Source organism: Acomys minous (genome assembly GCF_964271855.1).
Source record: "Acomys minous genome assembly, chromosome: 5".
Classification (NCBI taxonomy): Eukaryota; Metazoa; Chordata; class Mammalia; order Rodentia; family Muridae; genus Acomys; species Acomys minous.
Window position 1 is genome coordinate 31333083 of NC_140494.1, and position 17581 is coordinate 31350663.

The 17581-nt window shown below is 42.6% G+C and overlaps 1 protein-coding gene across 1 annotated transcript; it reads right to left on the bottom strand.

Annotated features, from left to right (window-relative positions):
- Window positions 1–336: 336 nt before the first annotated feature.
- Window positions 337–15704, bottom strand: LOC311598741 (uncharacterized protein). Its single transcript, XM_084784065.1, has 4 exons — window positions 15404–15704; window positions 3690–3816; window positions 3433–3493; window positions 337–2307 (listed from the first exon to the last, which is right to left on the bottom strand). Exons 2-4 carry the CDS (start codon window positions 3721–3723, stop codon window positions 735–737), a joined length of 1668 nt encoding a protein of 555 aa, XP_084640191.1. The 5' UTR covers window positions 3724–3816; window positions 15404–15704; the 3' UTR covers window positions 337–734.
- Window positions 15705–17581: the final 1877 nt, after the last annotated feature.

The window sequence follows — 17581 nt, forward strand, 5'->3', positions numbered from 1 at the left end:
TCCCCTCTGGAACTCAGGCATAGTAGGAAGGTCAGCTGCCTGGTGTCTCTGTCTTTCTGAACTAAGCGCTTTTACCCCAGCATCTGGCTCCCGAATCTTCATTGGTAAAATTGAATGCTTGGGATTTTTGCTTTTTAAAACAACAACTACATTGGTAGGGTTCTCTCAGATATGTGCTTTTGATGTATTTTGAGACTGCTACACAGTGAAAAATGCTCTATTATCGTTTGATGATGGTCGTAGGCGCTGCAGCAGAGAGAGCAGCTCGCCGAGATGCTAAGCCTTCATTTTGCAAAGGAGCAGAGCTTAGCGCTCTTAGAAAAGACTGACACCCTATTAGCTCACTCCAGTTACTTTATTCAGACATTATACAAGGTAAATTGGGGCATGGAAACATTCCAACTACCCAAGTTGTCTTGCTCTTGCTGCCCGTGACAGTAGATGATCCACACAAATCTCAGTCCTGGCCCTAATCAGAAGAACTTTAGGTTTTCCAGGAGTGACTTAGGATCAAGGTCTATGCAGCCCCACGTTCCGTTCCCATACAACAGCAAATGCAGGTTCCCCCAAGAGACAACATTATTCACGGTTCAAGCAATCTCAATGTTTCAGCCTCGACTTATTACTCCAAACATAGCGAAGGCTTTGCTATAACATTTTATTCAGTGCCAGAATAAAGGCTTTACTACACATTTCACTTAAAGCCAGGCATCAAAGCCTTACTTTACATGCCATTACACTTTATACATTGATTTAAACTTGTAAATTTTCGGTACAGTATGGATTCTTCCATGCCTTTGAAGTTGAGTGTGATGTGCAAAGGCTTTCCCACAATGATTACATTTATAAGGTTTCTCTCCGGTATGCGTTCTTTTATGTATTAGGAGATAACTATGACGTGTAAAGGCTTTAGAACACTGATCACATCCATAGCATTTCTCCCCAGTATGTGCTCTTTTATGTACTAGGAGATAACTCTGACGTATAAAGGCTTTAGCACACTGATCACATTCATAAGGTTTCTCTCCAGTGTGTATTCTTTTATGTATCAGGAGATAACTCTGACGTGTGAAGGCTTTCCCACATTCATCACATTCATAAGGTTTCTCTCCAGTATGTGTTCTCTTATGTATTAGGAGATAACTCTGACATGTAAAGGTTTTAGCACATTGATCACATTGGTATGGCTTCTCTCCAGTATGCGTTCTTTTATGTATTTGGAGATTGCTGTGACATGCAAAGGCTTTACCACACTGATTACATGCATACGGTTTCTCTCCAGTATGGATTCGTTCATGCCGTTGAAGATGACTGTGACGTGCAAAGGCTTTATCACACTGATTACATTTGTAGGGTTTCTCTCCAGTGTGTGTTTTTTTATGTTGTTGGAGACTACTGTGATATGCAAAGGCTTTACCACACTGATCACATTCATAATGTTTCTCTCCAGTATGCATTCTTTTATGTACTAGGAGCTGACTCTGACATGTAAAGGCTTTAACACATTGGTCACATTCATATAGTTTCTCTCTAGTATGTGTTCTTTTATGTATTAGGAGATAACTGTGACATGCAAAGGCTTTACCACACTCACTACATTCATAAGGGTTCTCTCCAATATGCATCCTTTTATGTATTGGAAGGTAAAAGTGACATGCAAAGGCTTTCCCACATTGGTTACATTCATAGGGTTTCTCTCCAGTATGTGTTCTTTTATGTTTTCGGAGACTACTGTGACATGCAAAGGCTTTATTACATTGATTACAGGTATAAGGTTTCTCTCCAGTATGTGTTCTTTTATGTAATAGGAGGTTACTGTGACGTGCAAAGGCTTTCCCACATTGATTACATAGATAGGGTTTCTCTCCAGTATGAATTCTTTTGTGACTTTTAAGATGACTGTGACGCGCAAAGGCTTTACCACACTGATTACATTCATAAGGTTTCTCCCCAGTATGTGTTCTTTTATGCATTTGGAGACTACTGATTTGTGAAAAGGCTTTCCCACATTGACTACATTTGTAGGGCTTCTCTCCACTATGAATTCTTTCATGCTTTTGAAGACAACTGTACCATGAAAAGGCTTTTCCACATTGATTACATTGATAAGGTTTCTCTCCAGTATGAATTCTTTCATGACTTTGAAGATGACTGTGACGTGCAAAGGCTTTACCACAGTGACTACATTCAAAAGATTTCTTTCTAGTATATGTTCTTTTATTCACTCGGAGACTACTGTGATGTGCAAAGACTTCACCATATTGAATACCTTCAGAGGGTTTCTCTCCGGTGTGGCTTCTTTCATGCCTGTGGATATAATTGGCACATGTGAGAGCTTTACCACATTCATTACACTGATGAATCTTTTTATCTGTATGAATTACTTTTATAATTTGGGAAAATTTACAATTTGGTCTAATTGTAAAGAGGAATCAGATCTTAAAGTTTTATCACTTTGTTTAAATTCATGGTGTTCTCCTTCATTTTCATCTTTGAAGATAACCTGTGATAGTGAGAGCATTTATTGCATGGCTCACATTTATAACATCCTTTTCCTACATGAGGTGATTTACATATTTGAAGGGAATTGGAAGAACTTAGAGCTTTACCACATCGAATGCATTCATAAATTTTCCAATAGAGTAGTTCATACTACATCTGCAAAGTGTACTAGGACAAACAGAAGAATTTCCACACTTCTAGTACTCATAGGGATTTTCCTGCATTGTGAGCTTGTGGGCATATTCCCAATGAAGTTCGAAAATCAATTAATTGTAAACTTGTATCATGTTCAATAAGTGTACTCTAACTGGGGACTACCACCGATTTTCAAATTTCTCTGAGAGATTTCAGTATCACTTATGCATATATGGCTTGTATCTACTATGACAGAAGTGAGAATAATAAGTAAAGGTTTCCACATTGCACTCACACATTTTGACTCCTTGCTCCTGATAGATACGTGGTATTGGAACTAAGGTTTCTCTACAGCAACCTTCTTGATTCTCATAAACTGTCCCTCACACTAAGCTTAGTAATATTACTACAAGTATATGAGCATCACCAGCTTGACTGTGGACTATGTGCTTATTGGAAACCTTTGGATACATACTCATCGCCTAGTCAAGGGTACAACTTTTGCAATAACTCAGTGTATAACTAAAGGGACTGGTAGTTCTAAAGCCAGTTCTAGTGGGGCTAGGACAAAAATGGTGACATCTGTCAAAGCACTGTTTCCATGTCTTCTTAATGTGTCCTTGCAAACACAAATCAGATACCTGACATTGAAGTGTATGGTTTTGTGAGAACTTAATAATCATTAGTACACTTTAAAGCTGAGCTTATTTAGAATGGTGCTTTTCCTTGAAATGACCAGGACACATTAAAATTTCTTCAGAGACATATTTGTATCCACTTGCACATGAACATTACCTTCCATGTCTTCTAGAACTTTGACAACGTTCTTCAATATTGTGGTCTTCCCAATTATAGCCTAAAATATAGTATCAGAAAATGTATGACTTATTATTGTAAATTATGCAACATTTAAGTTACTATTTTCAGTGAACCTTAGAATCAAGCCTGATTTATTCACCTATTTCTTCCTTCTCTCAAACTAAATTACAGAAGCGCATCAATAACAGAGAAATAACTATTATTTATTTTAGTGAAAGAAAATTCAGTATTACCTATAGCAGTGAGGTTCCTGTAGGTCTCCAGCATCACATCTTTGTAGAGATTCCTCTGGGAAGGATCCAGCAAAGCCCATTCTTCCCGAGTAAAATTCACATGTACATCATCATAGGTCACTGCATCCTAAAATATCACAAACACGTGTAGAACAGTAAGCACGACAGGGACAACACTGGACATGTATACTTCATTGACAATATACTCATATAACTCTGGTGCTTCCCCAATTATTTCCTGACATAGAAGTTCTCACAAAATTACCAAGTCATTTTAGAAGTAAACTTAATAAGGAGGTTCACCACTGTCATTTCTATACCCTTTGAATAGGACATAGCCTTGAAAGATAAATGCTAATTCATAAACATAAAGAAAACAGACAAGCAAACAGATAAATAGTACCGAGCACACATGAGAGAAGTTTTATGAACAACTACTAACTACAAAAAACAATAAACAAGCTGGGTCTGTTGGCTGATATCCCTAATCCCTACACACAGAAGGCAAAGGCTCTCAAAAAAACAAAAACAACAACAAAAGACCAGACACAAAAAAACCCAAAAAACCCAAAACCAAAAAAAAAAAAACCAAACCAAAAAATGCACCCCCCCAAAGAATTTGTGTTTAAACAGCTACCAATGGACAGATGAAAATATTAGCAATGCAAATGTTGATCCAAATAAACAACATAGGCAAGAGAGATGTCTCAGCAGTGAGGAGCTCTTGCTGGTCTGTTGGCAGGCATTTTCTAGAGTGTTTAACAGAAGCAGGCTGCAGGATTGTAGGCTCTCATACAGCCTTGGGGACTTGGCAAGATACTAGTGTTGGCTAACTTCCAAGAAAAGAAGGTTTACTATTAATTCCAGGTCAGGATGATGGAGCTTTGACTTTAAGTTGAAAGAAGTCTAAGCACATAGATAAACTAAAGTAATTGTTAGAATTTGTTCTTGTTCCAAGTTTTTGTTCCAAGAAGTTTCTGCTTCACATGTATGTATAATGTATAAAGGGACTGAGAGGAATAAACTCGAGGCAGCAGTGTTGACTGTTAGCCCTCCAGACGCTTCTCTTGATCTCTTTTTCACTTTTGTCTTTTCCTTTGTCACTCTGTTTCCTCATCCTCATGCCCCAAATCTAGTTACTGTTCAACTTTGCCAGCAGGGTCCAGCATTTGTCCTGCAAATAAGTGGGCTCAATTGCCAGTATTTACATGGGGGTTCACAACTATCCACTACTCCAAATTTAGGAGTTCTGAAGACATCTTCTGACTACTTTGAGGACTAGGCACACATAAAGTATGAATTCATAGGCAAAATATTCATATTTATTCCGACATAAAGTGAAAGTAAACTCAACAGGTAGGGAAGAATGTCATACACCTACAATCCAATGACTCAAAAAGGCTCAGGCAGTATTAATGTCATGAACACATGCTGTCCTGAGAAACAGAATATGAACTCTGGCAAATTTTAAAATACAACATGTAGGTGAAGTACAACACAACAGCATATACTTGAAATGTACAACATCCTATATTCCAGGCCTATCTGCCAATAATATAAAATAACAACAATAACAACAACAACAACAACACACATATTGCCCCACATTTAGTCCCAGTACTCTGGAGCCAGAGTCAGGTGGATCTCTAAGTTCAAGGCCAGCCTGGTTTACAAGCCTACTTTGAGGACAGGACAGTCAGGGCTAAACTATGTCTCCAAAAACAAAAACAACAAAATTGAAACTATATAAACATTAGGCTTGCAAAATAGCTTGGCACCGAATAGCAACTGCTCCTACTATATCTTATGTGCCTTAAGGGCAGGGTCTATAACAGTGAAGGCACACCATAATGAAAAGGAAGCTGAAAGATCAGTTTCAACCACAACACAGTAGACACAAAGAACAGGAAATGGGTTGAGTCTATAGACATTCAAATCCCATCCCCAGTAAGAAATTTTATCTAGAAAGGCTTGCACAAAACCTTCCAGAAGCTCCCCAAACAAAGTCATCAAAGAGAGACAAGTGTTCAAAGACATCCTATCTGGGAGTTTTTTGATTCAACCAGCTACTTTCTGACTGTGGTCACTGTAGGCTCATGATCATCCTGTGATGAAATGCAGTTAGTCTAACATCAATGATCCTAATAGTCTGCAAAAGTCCATACACTGTTAAAATGTTCAAAGTCTCTTTTGACACACAAGGCAACCTCTGGACTGCCACGTCTTATAAAATTAGGAAACAAGTTAAATCTTTCCAATACCCAATGGCACAGAAAACTCCTTCCCATTCCATAAGAGAACAAGTAGATAGGAAGGGAAGATAGGACCAAGGCAAGAAACCCAGCAGGGGAAGCACCAAATCCTGTAGCTCTGTCTCAGACGCATGGAGCTTCAGTTTCAAAGGGCTTAGATGGCCCTATGCCTGCAACTTCTCACACATCTCTTGGTTTGGTTACTTCCAGCCCCTATATGCAGCTCTCCATGGCAGATGCCTTGTAGCTTGTGAATCTCTACATCTTGTCGTCTCAAAATGCACCTGAGGCTTCATCCTTATAGCTTAGTGCAATGAACTCTCACAGTCTCCTCCTTGGGCCTCTGACTCTGCCAAACATAGATGGATGGAACAGTGGTAAACTGAAACCACAGACAAAGAATCCATGACCTTAAATTTTTTATCTTTCTTGTGTCCAGAACCAGCACAACCTGGCGATCCTGTCAAGTTTGCCTTATAAATTGGCATAGATACCAGCACGCGTGGGCCATAGTTGCAGCAGGTTTTGTATGAAGTTATTTCCGAGGACTAGGAACCACTTTGCCTACTTTTTCCATTGATTGAAGGCTTAGCAGGAGGGAGTATTACCCTTTGAGGACCTTTTAGGCTTTGAATCCAGAGTAAAGGGCTTCCCTTTAATGATGATAACCTCCTTGAAGTTGAATCCATGCCTCTATTTGCACACTGGACCATCATCGGAAACTACCTAGTTCTGCTTTTCTCTATAATCCACAGACTTTTGTCAGGGTCTATCATGCAGGAATGGACTTTAGGCAAGCATCTGAGATAAATGGAGGTGGCCTACTGCTGCAATACCCGCAATGGGTGTCGCCTAGTAGGCAAAGTCCCCAGGGAGGTCATCTCTAGATTGCGTCTTGCTGCTGACTGCCTTTCTAGGCTTGTATTTCTTGTACCCTTCATTGTCTATGTTGGGGGTTGGTCTGGTTGCTACTGAAATGAGCAGACTCATGTATCCCAAAATGTTTGTAACCTTGCCTAAAACTTTATTCCTCTTTGACCAATAAAACGCCAACATCCCCGGGCAGGGCAAATGGGATAGGAGTAGCTATGGTTTGCAGGCTGTTGGGTCGGAGAGGAACTTGGGAAAGGAAGCAGTCAGAGAGACCCGAAGAGGATCTTGGGAAGGAGAGGAGAGAGCAGGAGGAGAAGGAAGGGAGCTGCCATGGGTGAGGTGGAGAAGCAGCACATGGCCGGCGTGGATGGAGGATTTGGCCAAGATGATTGACATTAGCAAGTAATTGGGATTATGAATGGGAGGTAGCTCGATAGAAATTATATAGAAACAGATGGCATGGGATTGGGGCAGGCTATGGCATACCTGTCCCAATATAGGAGGTAGTTTAGAAAATTAGTATCTGCCCTGCCCCAGGTGAACCAAGGCTATTTTAAAATATAACAGATGTGTGTGTTCTTACTGATTGACAGCAGGTTAGAAAAGTGGCCTTTTCAGCCTCTCCTGCAGAAGAGGCTGCATTTTCCAGAGAAACAATCATACAATTAGATTATAATTATTAGAAGCACACCACATAGATGGCAGCACTGAAAAAAGGACAGACCTATAAATATAACACAGTCATTTACATAAGAACTACAAGACTACGATCTGAACTTAGGTCTACCCCAAGAAAAGTATTTCTTGAACAACCTTCAGAATTCACAGAGTCATTTTTGTACAATTAAGGAGAAGTCTTTCACAGGTTAACAACAACAAAAAATCTAATAAAGAAAGAAGTAAAAAAGTTCTTCCTGAGAACCTGATATGTCACTTTTAAGATGTTGGATACAGGTCAAGGTTGGATGCCAGTGGACCATCCCCACTCTCTCTTATCTGAGACCCAAACTCAGGATTGCCCTAGTGCTGCATCTTCCTTATTCCCTGTCCACCCTCTATAGATACCAGGGGCAGCTTCGCGCCTGCCCCACACACCTGCCCCACATCTCCTGTGCATCCAACGGACCATTCCCACCTAATCTTCCTTTCCCACTTCAACTCAGTGTTTCAGCCTATAAAAGTAACTTTTATTCTCCTGGCTCACTTGTCATTTCGGAGGTTACTGCCTCCTTCTGCTATCCCTAAGTATCAATGGCCTCAATTCCCTCCATTAAACAAAACAAAACAAAACAACACACAGATTAACAGAATGGAAGTGAAAACAAGATCCATCTTTCTACTGTATACAAGAAAACCAGTTCAACCACAGATATGCCTCACCTCAAGGTAAAGGTGTGGACAGATATTCCAAGCAAATGGACTTAAGAAGTAAGCTGGTGCAGGTATTTTAACAAAATAGACAAAACTTAATCAAAAGAGATGGGTCAGGACACTACATATTCGTTAAAAAAAGAAAAAAGAAAAAAAACTCCACAGAGAGAACCTTCTGACAATTACATCTAATCCCCAAACATAAGAGCACTCACAGATGTAGAAGAAACAGTTCTGCACTTTAAATCACACGGTGACCCTCATGGCATAGGATGGGGGCAGGTACTTGCCCCACTATGGGAAGTAGTTCAGAGGATTAATGTCTGCCCTGCCCCAGGTTAACTAAGGCTATTTTAAAATATAACAGGTGTCCGTGTCTTGATTGATTGCTAGTCAGGCATACTGGTCATACAGTTAAGTACACTACAGCTAGCGGGTTTTACTGAAGTAATAACAATTATAGGCCTAATAATAAACACTTATTAGGCCATATTGATAATTAAAAACAACAGTTGGGAGACTTCAATGTCACTCTCACTAATGGGCAGGCCCTCCAGACAGAAACTAAGCAGAGCAAGGCTTGAGCTAACTGATGCTAACAACTAAACCTAACTGATGTTTACAGAAGAATCCACCCAAACATAAAAGAATAGACCTTCAAGCCAGATGTGGTGGTGCACGCCTTTCATCCCAGCACTCGGGAGAGAGGCAGAGGCAGAGGCAGAGGCAGAGGCAGAGGCAGAGGCAGAGGCAGAGGCAGAGGCAGAGGCAGAGGCAGAGGCAGGCGGATCTCTGTAAATTCAGGCCAGGCTGGTCTACAAAGTGGGTCCAGGACAGACAGAGAAACCCTGTCTCTCAAAAAGAAAAAAGAAATCGGAAAGAATAGTTTACAGAGCTTGAAAAGTACAACCCCCAGTTTCATATGGAATAATAAAACCCCAGGATAACTGAACCAGTCCTGACCAACAAAGTAACTGCATGGTATTGGCATAAAACCACACATTGATCAATGGTGTAAAATTGAAGACTCAGACATAATTCTTTTTGTTTGTTTGTTTGTTTGTTTTTTAGAGACAGGGTTTCTCTGTGTAGCCTTGGCTGTCCTGGACTCACTTGGTAGACCAGGCTGGCCTCGAATTCATAGCGATCTGCCTGTCTCTGCCTCCCGAGTGCTGGGATGAAAGGCCTGCGCCACTACGCCCGGCTCAGACATAATTCTAACCACATATGGAAACCTGAGTTTCAAAAGTTTATTTATTTACTTATTCACTTTACATCCTGATTGTAGCCCCCTCCTGCCAAGAGCCACCCTGTTAAGGGAGCTCACTAGGCATGTGGGCTGTCTAGGAGGCGATCTGGCATTTGTAAGGTCTTGTACCATGATGCACCCCCAAACTGCTTCCAGCCTCTGACTTGCTGTCAGGAGCCATTGATTTGGAGAAGTCCAGTAGGCATGAGAGTTCTCTGGAGGTGATCTGGTATTTGCAAGGTCTGTATTGTGATGTACCCCAGAATTGCTTCCAACCTCTGACTACCCTGTCAATTGTGCTTTGCTGCATCTCTCTAAAATCTAGCATTAGAGCCCCTGGCATGGTGGCACATGCCTTTCATCCCATCACCCAGGGAAAAAGTGTGAATCTAAGGCCAGCTTGGTCTGCAAAGCGAGTCCAGGACAGCCAACATTACACTGAGAAACCCTGTCTCGAAAAACCAAAGAGTAAAAACATCTGGCCTTGGTCTGAACTGTTACTTTCTGGGTACTGACCAGCTCTGATTGAGCCAACTTCCTACAGGATTTTGTTGAAGATGTACTGTTTGTTATTCAGATGAACTAATCCCTATTTTGATTCAAATAGTTTTAAGAATTAAAGTTAGTTTATGGCTGTAATAAATACCTTTGTGGACCTCCAGGTGCCTCACTGCCTTGTAGCAGATTTGTGGCTTCAGATAAGCCTCCACGCCAGATGGCACTATGAATTCTGGTATTTCACCATAAATACAGGCAAGTTTGTTTAAACTTTGCATGAGCCTGTTACAGTATTTTGTATCCATTTGGCCTACAAAGCAAATAACTGACACAGAGAGACTAAAACGTACTTTAAAGCTGCCAGCACTTTGCTAGGCAGAGTCTGAACTGATTCTAATCTACTCATAAACTAAACAAGCTACTCTAAACCTTATAACATACATATATTCCAAACACTTGCCACTATGACCCCTGGGCCGGTCTGCGTCCAGTTCCCACTGTCCTCCTCCTACTGTCCAAAATCTCCCCTCCTCCTCCAACCATCGAACTTCTCTCCCTCCTCTCACTTCCTGTCCTTCTGTCCAGCTGATTGGCCAAACAGTGCTTTATTGATGGTTGATACACTCACTCAGCATTCCTCCACATGAACCCAAGGCAGAATGGGGCTGCCTAGAGATGTCTGAATTTACTCTGTTTCTTAGAATGAAAGACAGATAAAATTATTGTCCTGAACTCATTATGAACTAAGAGATAGCTAGATAATGTATAGTTAGGTCAGTCCTAATTGATAAGTCATATATTCTTGTAACTTTTAGGCCTTGTCACCCTGAACTCACTGGGAACTTATGTAATAGATACTTAGATAAGAAATGTTTAGATTTAAAACATGTAACCTGTTGTACTATGAGGTAATACCCCTTTCTCAGAAGTATAATTATGGACATCTACAATAAATGGTGCTGAAATTGGGAAGCTTAACTCTAGTTGAAGTTAAGATGCCTGACTTCATCCACCCTTTTCTCTTGAATGTAAGTGTGGAGATTGGGAAACCTGCTCAGTTGAAGTCGAGATGCCTAACTTCATCCACCCTTTCTTTTGAATGCATGTGTGAGAGTGGTTTATTTTCTCTTTCTTATTTCTTATTTCCCTGTAGATTCGCCAATAAGTTAGCAAACTCAGGGCCATCAGTCTTCTACTGCTAATAAACCTAAGTTTACATTGGTTTACTGGAAATCTCCGCAAAGGGGGGGGGGCTATCTACAGATCAAAGAGCCTCCTTTTATGACCCTGGTGCACTTTCTAGCCAGAAGCCGCTTTTACAGCCTCAGCCATCGGAAGCTTGTGATTAGTTTAAGTTCTCCTCTGCCACCTCAGTATAGCCAGTCCCTAGAGAAGAAACCTTAGGCTCCCTTTCCTTCTTCCTCCTTCCAATCCTGATCCTGAGCCATCAGTTCTGGCCACCCAAGAGATAAAGTGAACTGGAAGGGCATCCGCATCCAGCACCCGAGATCCTACCCTGGACCTCTTCAGAGCAGCAGCTGGGCATTAACACCCTCCCCCATCTCCTCCTGGTCCCACTCTCCCTCCTTCTTCCCCCTACTTCTCTGAAAAGGGAGTCCCCCACCCTGCCAACGACCCATCCTGGCACACGAAGTCCAGTCGCATCAGGACTGAGCACATCTTCTTCCTCTGTGGTCTGTCGAGGCAACCTGCCAGGGGGAAGTGATCAAAAAGCAGGCAACAGAGTCCATGTCAGAGACAGCCCACACCTCCTTCCTAAGGAGCTCCCCATGGACACCAGATCTGTGATAAGGAACCCAGGAGCACACAATGGGAAGAAGACAGCACCTTCAGCAAATGGTGCTGGTTAAACTGCATCTTTGCATGCAGAAGAATGCAGATAGGTCCATATTCATCATCCTGCACAAAGTTTAGGATTAAGTAGATCAAAGACCTCAAATTAAGAGCAGACACACTACTGGGCATAGTGGCCTTTAATCCCAACACTCAGGAGGCAGAGGCAGGCGGATGGCTGTGAGTTTAAGGCCAGCCTGGTCTACAAAGCGAGTCCAGGACAGCCAAGGCTACACAGAGAAACCCTATCTCAAAAAACAAAAAAACCAAAACCAAACAAACAAAAAAGACCAGACACACTGAAAGTGACAGAAATGAAACTGGGGAACAGCCTTGAATTCTATGGGACAAGAGACAATTTTCTGAACAGAACACCAGTAGTGCAGACACTAAGATTAACAAGCCAGCTACAAAACACTCCACCTACAATCTATCCTTCCTGGCCAAGCACGGTGGCTCACGCCTGTAATCCCAGCATTTGGGAGGCAGAGGTAGGTGGATCTCTGTGAGTTCGAGGCCAGCCTGGTCTACAAAGCGAGCCTGGAAAAGCCAAGGCTACACAAGAGAAACTCCGTCTTGAAAAACTAAAACTAAAAACCAAACCAAACCAAAAAAACCTCTAACCTTTCCTTCCTGCAAGATGTGCAGGGGCATGGTGGCACTGAACTTGTTTGGCTTAACTGGAGGCACACGGCATGAGAAGCAACTCATGCCTTACATTGCCTGCATGGTCAGCAACCTCACAGGGACCTAGAGTAAGCATGGAGCTTACACGTCCTCTGCTTATATGTTGTGGCTGTTAGCTTAGTGTTTTCGTGGGATTCTGAACAGTGGGAGTGGTTGTAGCTCTGCCATCTTTGCCTGCTCTCCAGACTCTGCCACCTATTGAGATGCCTTGTCCAACCTTAATATGAGGTATTTTGCCCTGTTTTTTTTTTTTTTTAAATCTTGTTTTGTCCTTTTTGGCTGTCCTCTCTTGGAGACCTATTGCTTTCCGAAGCACCTCAATCCTCAGTTGCTTAGGACAGGCTGGTGCCTCAGGAGGACTTTAATCCAAAAGGTGAAGAGGTAAGCTCTGAGCTTCCTGCTTTTGCTGCCATGTGTGACACTTGTCGCCATGACACTTTCATGGTGATCCCATATCCCTCTGAAACTATAAGCCAAGTTAAATGCTTTTAAAATGTAGGCCAGGGCTGGAGAGATGGCTCAGAGGTTAAAGGCACTGACTGCTCCTCCAGAGGTCCTGAGTTCAATTCCCAGCAACCACATGGTGGCTCACGACCATCTGTAATGTGATCTGATGCCCTCTTCTGGCCTGCAAGTGTACATGCAGGCAGAGCACCGTATACATAATAATAAAATAAATCTTTTAAAAAAAAGAGTTCTACTATAAAACATAGGCCACCATGAGTATAACTGCAATGAGCATGAGGATTCTGATACTTTGAAAGCTAATTTCAAGTGCATGGAAAATGTACTGAGAAGATTGCTGGGATCCATAGCCAGCCTGTCATTTTGTGAAAACTGTCTACTGTAGACACACACACACACACACACACACACACACACACACACACACACACAAATACATCAAAATACATACCCTAAGTATGTGCAAATTTAAATCAACTATAACCATGGCTTTAACTAAATTTAGTTGCTATTTGTGCAAAACTTCTATCAGAGTTTAATTAGTGTGATTATACAGTTAGATCATACTGAAACTCAGCCAAGAAAAATGTGCACTTGAACAATGTTACCTATGATTATATAGTTTGGAAACTAAAAAAACACAGACTTTAAGACCCCCACAGAAATAACATGAAGTGACCCCTTAAAGGTAAATTTCTGACCCTCCAGGTACTTTTGATCTTTCTACCAAACAAAAAGGACCCATTCTCACAAGCTATGTCTTATGTCAGGTAAGTTTGCTAAGAAGAGCAGCTTGTCCACTGCTTCCAGGGGAGCAATGGAAGCAAACAGGAGACTTCTAGGAAGGCAGCAGAAACTATCATACAAGGGGACAAACTCAGGAGGATCTAATATAACAATGATGCACAAGGGAACACTGGGCATCCAAAGGACATTACTGACCAAGCCCACAGTGGCCTTGGGACTGATCACCACAGCCCCATGTGGTGGGAAGGGTTGGGTGCCCAGAATCTGAAGCAAGCCCTCCCCAAAGGCCCTGGCTCCAGCCCAATACCAGTTCTCCCAAGCATATTCTGGTTTTAGAGAAGGAACTCTGCTTTCAATCTATACCTCTGGCCTTAAGGAAAGCTGCCAACGCCTAGGCCCCAGGTTGTTAGTAGCTCTGCCAATCATGTTCCTGGGTTTGAGAAGGTGCTAAGTCATTCTTCATACACGAGGACCTCAGGAAAAAGCTATGCTTCATCAACTCATCCTCAACACAACAGTGTTTTTCCTTTTCAAAGGTGTCACCAGATGGCTTGCCCATGGGCCAGAACTTTGCTTTTCTCTTTAAGTAAGCTGGACCTTTATGGCACACCAGGCCTTAATGTTGGTTGTGCCTCTGTAATGCCCCCTTGAGCAGCTTGTTAGAGGCCTGCTCTTTGATATGAGGATGGGCTTAGAGGCTGATTATAAATCAGAGCTGTCTCCTTTGTCACGGTTTGGAGCCAAATGTCTGGACAATCCTGATGAACAAGTATGTCTATCCTAGCATCCTAATCTCTAGCAGGCTCGGCTAGCATACTACTCCTCTGTGGGGTGTTGTAGAGGCTGCCCTCCCTCAACCAAACTCTACTTGGTGTCTCTTATTTCCTAAGCACTGGTGAATCCCTTACATCATCAATTCCACTCTTTTACGTCACGGCCTAATACATCACACCCATCACGGCCTAATACATCACACCCAACACGTGAGACGCCATTTACGACCTCCACAGAGTTACTCCAAACAGATCTTACACCTAAATGTTAAATGCCAAAGGGCAGAACTTGTATAAGATGCTAGAGAAACTAGGCCTCTCTGAGTTTGGTGTCCTGCCCAGGATGTTTCTACACATAAGCCCCTGCACCAAATGCTTTGTGCAGATGCAGCTCCCATAGTGAAGTCATTCGGATGTCACCGTCTGGTCCAGGGAACAAATAGGACCGCAAGAAACCTCACAAGTGCATAAGCAGCTGCATCTGGCCTCCTGTTCCCACCCAGCCCCAGGAGGACCCACTCCCGCAGCTCACACTTGCTCCTCCCAGTTAGGGACATTGACCCTGCGCTCACCATGTCATTGCCACTTCGGATCTCTCCTGAGCTCTCCTCACAGGACCCAGCAGCAGCGCTCAGAGCTGGGCTGGGAGATCATCACACCAGCCACTAAAGCAGCCTCAGCAAAGGAGCAGAAACTGCAGCAAGGCACCCGGAAGAACCCTCCTCCTCCTCTGACGCGAGGGTCCGCCTGGAGGCCGTGATTGGACAGTGAGTCTTGAGTGACATGAGCACCTCCCTTAGCGTTAGAGCCTGCAGAAAACGCACAGCATAGCGTTTCCAGGCTCAGACTTCTAGTCCAGGGCCAGGACTTTTCCAGGTCAGCAGAGCTTTGTATTTCAGTAGCACTGTGTCTGACCTCCAAAAGCCTACCTGTCTGTTTCCTCACCCAGCCCGGGGGAGGATCAACAAATCCCAATTCCGCTGCTCGGCCGCCAGCTCCTCCCCTTTGTGGGCAGTGACCCTGTGCTCCCCACACAGAGCCTTCAGAGCTTGCCTCAGCCAGATCAGAGCACTCAGCAGACACCTCCCCTTCTTCCTCCTGGAACCACGGTGACAGCGTGCGCAGTCCGTTATTCAACTTGCAGCGGAGTGGACCTTCTGACCCACAGGTGGAAGGGTGCCACGAGTAATAATAATTAATGAGAGATTTTAGGAAACAAAATAAGATTTTTGTGCTGTGACTTCGCGCTGGGGTCAGATAAACTGCAGCTACTTTTCATATAACTGGAGTATATATGGGACTCCACACAACCCTGGGAGAAAAGCAGGAATCAGGTGACAAACACAGTGGAGCAGCATTGTTAGCCAGCACAGCTTCCTCAATGGGAACCTCAAACAAACAAACAAACAAACAAACAAACAAACTAAAGCTGTATTAGTAAAGAAAGGTTCTCTAGAATGAATCTCTTTATGTAGAAAGTGTTTATATAATAATGGCTCACAGGCTGTGGTCCAACTAGTCAGGCAATGGCTGTCTACTCGTGGAAAGTTGAAGAATATGGTAGTGGTTTATTCCCTGTGGGTGGACATCTCAACAGGTCTTCAGTGTATACCAGAATTCCAAAGAAGGAGGCAAGGATGCCTTGGTGGTAATGATCTTCCTAGCCAGTGTTGAGCAGCAGAAGAGAAAGAGCTACCATCTTCAATGTCCTCTATATCTGTAGGCTGCCACCAGAAGCTGGGGCCTAGATTAAAGATCCAGTTTAAAGAAGGATGTTCCCATTTCAAAAGTTGTAATTTAGAAAAAAATCCCTCCCAGTACCCAGCTGTGTGGGTTTTAGTTAAATGAATTAATGTAACTACAGTAATTTTATTTCACAATAAGTTCAGTTCTTTATTCAGATTCTTGGTCGCCTGCTCTGTGGACCTGAGAAATGGCCAGTTGGGCAATTATCCATCATGTAAAATCGATGTCCTCACTCCTCATTGCTGACGTCACCCTCCTTCTTGCCCTCCCATTAGTGCTGTGGCTGCAGCAGCTTTAATGCTGGTCAGTGAACTCAGATCTTACACAGGACCTTTGACATCTGTAAGTCCACATAAGAGGCAGAGTGTTTGGAGGACACTCATGCACTGGTCTAATTTTCCTTCTCACTGACCAGTCAAGGCCCAGGCAGGAAAGAGCTGCAGGACTGTCTTCCTGGCACTGGGCAGCAAAGGCAGGATTGGGTGTACAAAGTAATCCTCAATTACACAGCGTGAGGCTAGCCCGGGCTTCAGGAGACATTGTTCTAAACAGAAATATATGATCAACAGCACTTGTGGATAATGGAAAGAAATTCTTAATGACTGGGAAACACTGGAGAATAGAAACAAATAAGAGATTAGAGCAGGGATGCATTTAAAGAAAATCCAAGTTAAAAAGTGAAACCAATCATTGACTTTTTAAAAATATAAATATGAGGCTGGAGAAATGGCTCAGAGGTTAAGAGCACTAGCTGTTCTTCTGAAGGTCCTGAGTTCAATTCCCAGCAACCACATGGTGGCTTATAACCATTTATAATGAGATCTGGTGCCCTCTTCTTGTCTGCAGGCAGAATATTGTATACATAATAAAGAAATAAATGTTAGAAAAAAGGATAAATATAATTGAAACACCCATAGCTGTACTGACTTTGAAAAAGAGCAGGTCATTCCCTGGTAGAGGGAAGGACATTAATGAAACAGTGTTTGATCTTGCCCCTCTGTGCAATGTTATCTGTTGAGAACTGTGACCTGATACACACAGCTACAGCCAGTGGCCTGTCTCAGCTTAATCGGCTGATTTAACTATGTCCATGAGGATAACAAGTATCTTCTTAGGATAGTGCCCTAACTGTAAATTCAATATTCATTGGTTCAAGATTACTTTCATAAAATATATAGCCACTTATTCACTAACTCTAGGGAACATGTAAAACAAAGAGGAAAAAGAACATATGTTGGTAGCGATAAGTGAAACAGTGTGTTTGCTAGGATAAGAAATGACATAAGCTGCCCACCTGAACATAACGATAAACATAATGTAAACTGAGTGACATAACCCAATACCTCATTGGTTAAGAGGGGTGTAACTCCTCCCAAC

What these genes read in the sequence shown, in the direction of transcription:
- LOC311598741 (XM_084784065.1), bottom strand. Translation starts at nt 3,723, where the DNA reads ATGCTGGAGACCTACAGGAACCTCACTGCTATAG. An exon ending in CAGGAACCTCACTGCTATAG is followed by an intron (nt 3,494 to 3,689) that starts GTAATACTGAAT and finishes ACTATATTTTAG; the next exon opens with GCTATAATTGGGAAGACCAC. An exon ending in AGTTCTAGAAGACATGGAAG is followed by an intron (nt 2,308 to 3,432) that starts GTAATGTTCATG and finishes TTATATCCACAG; the next exon opens with GCATGAAAGAAGCCACACCG.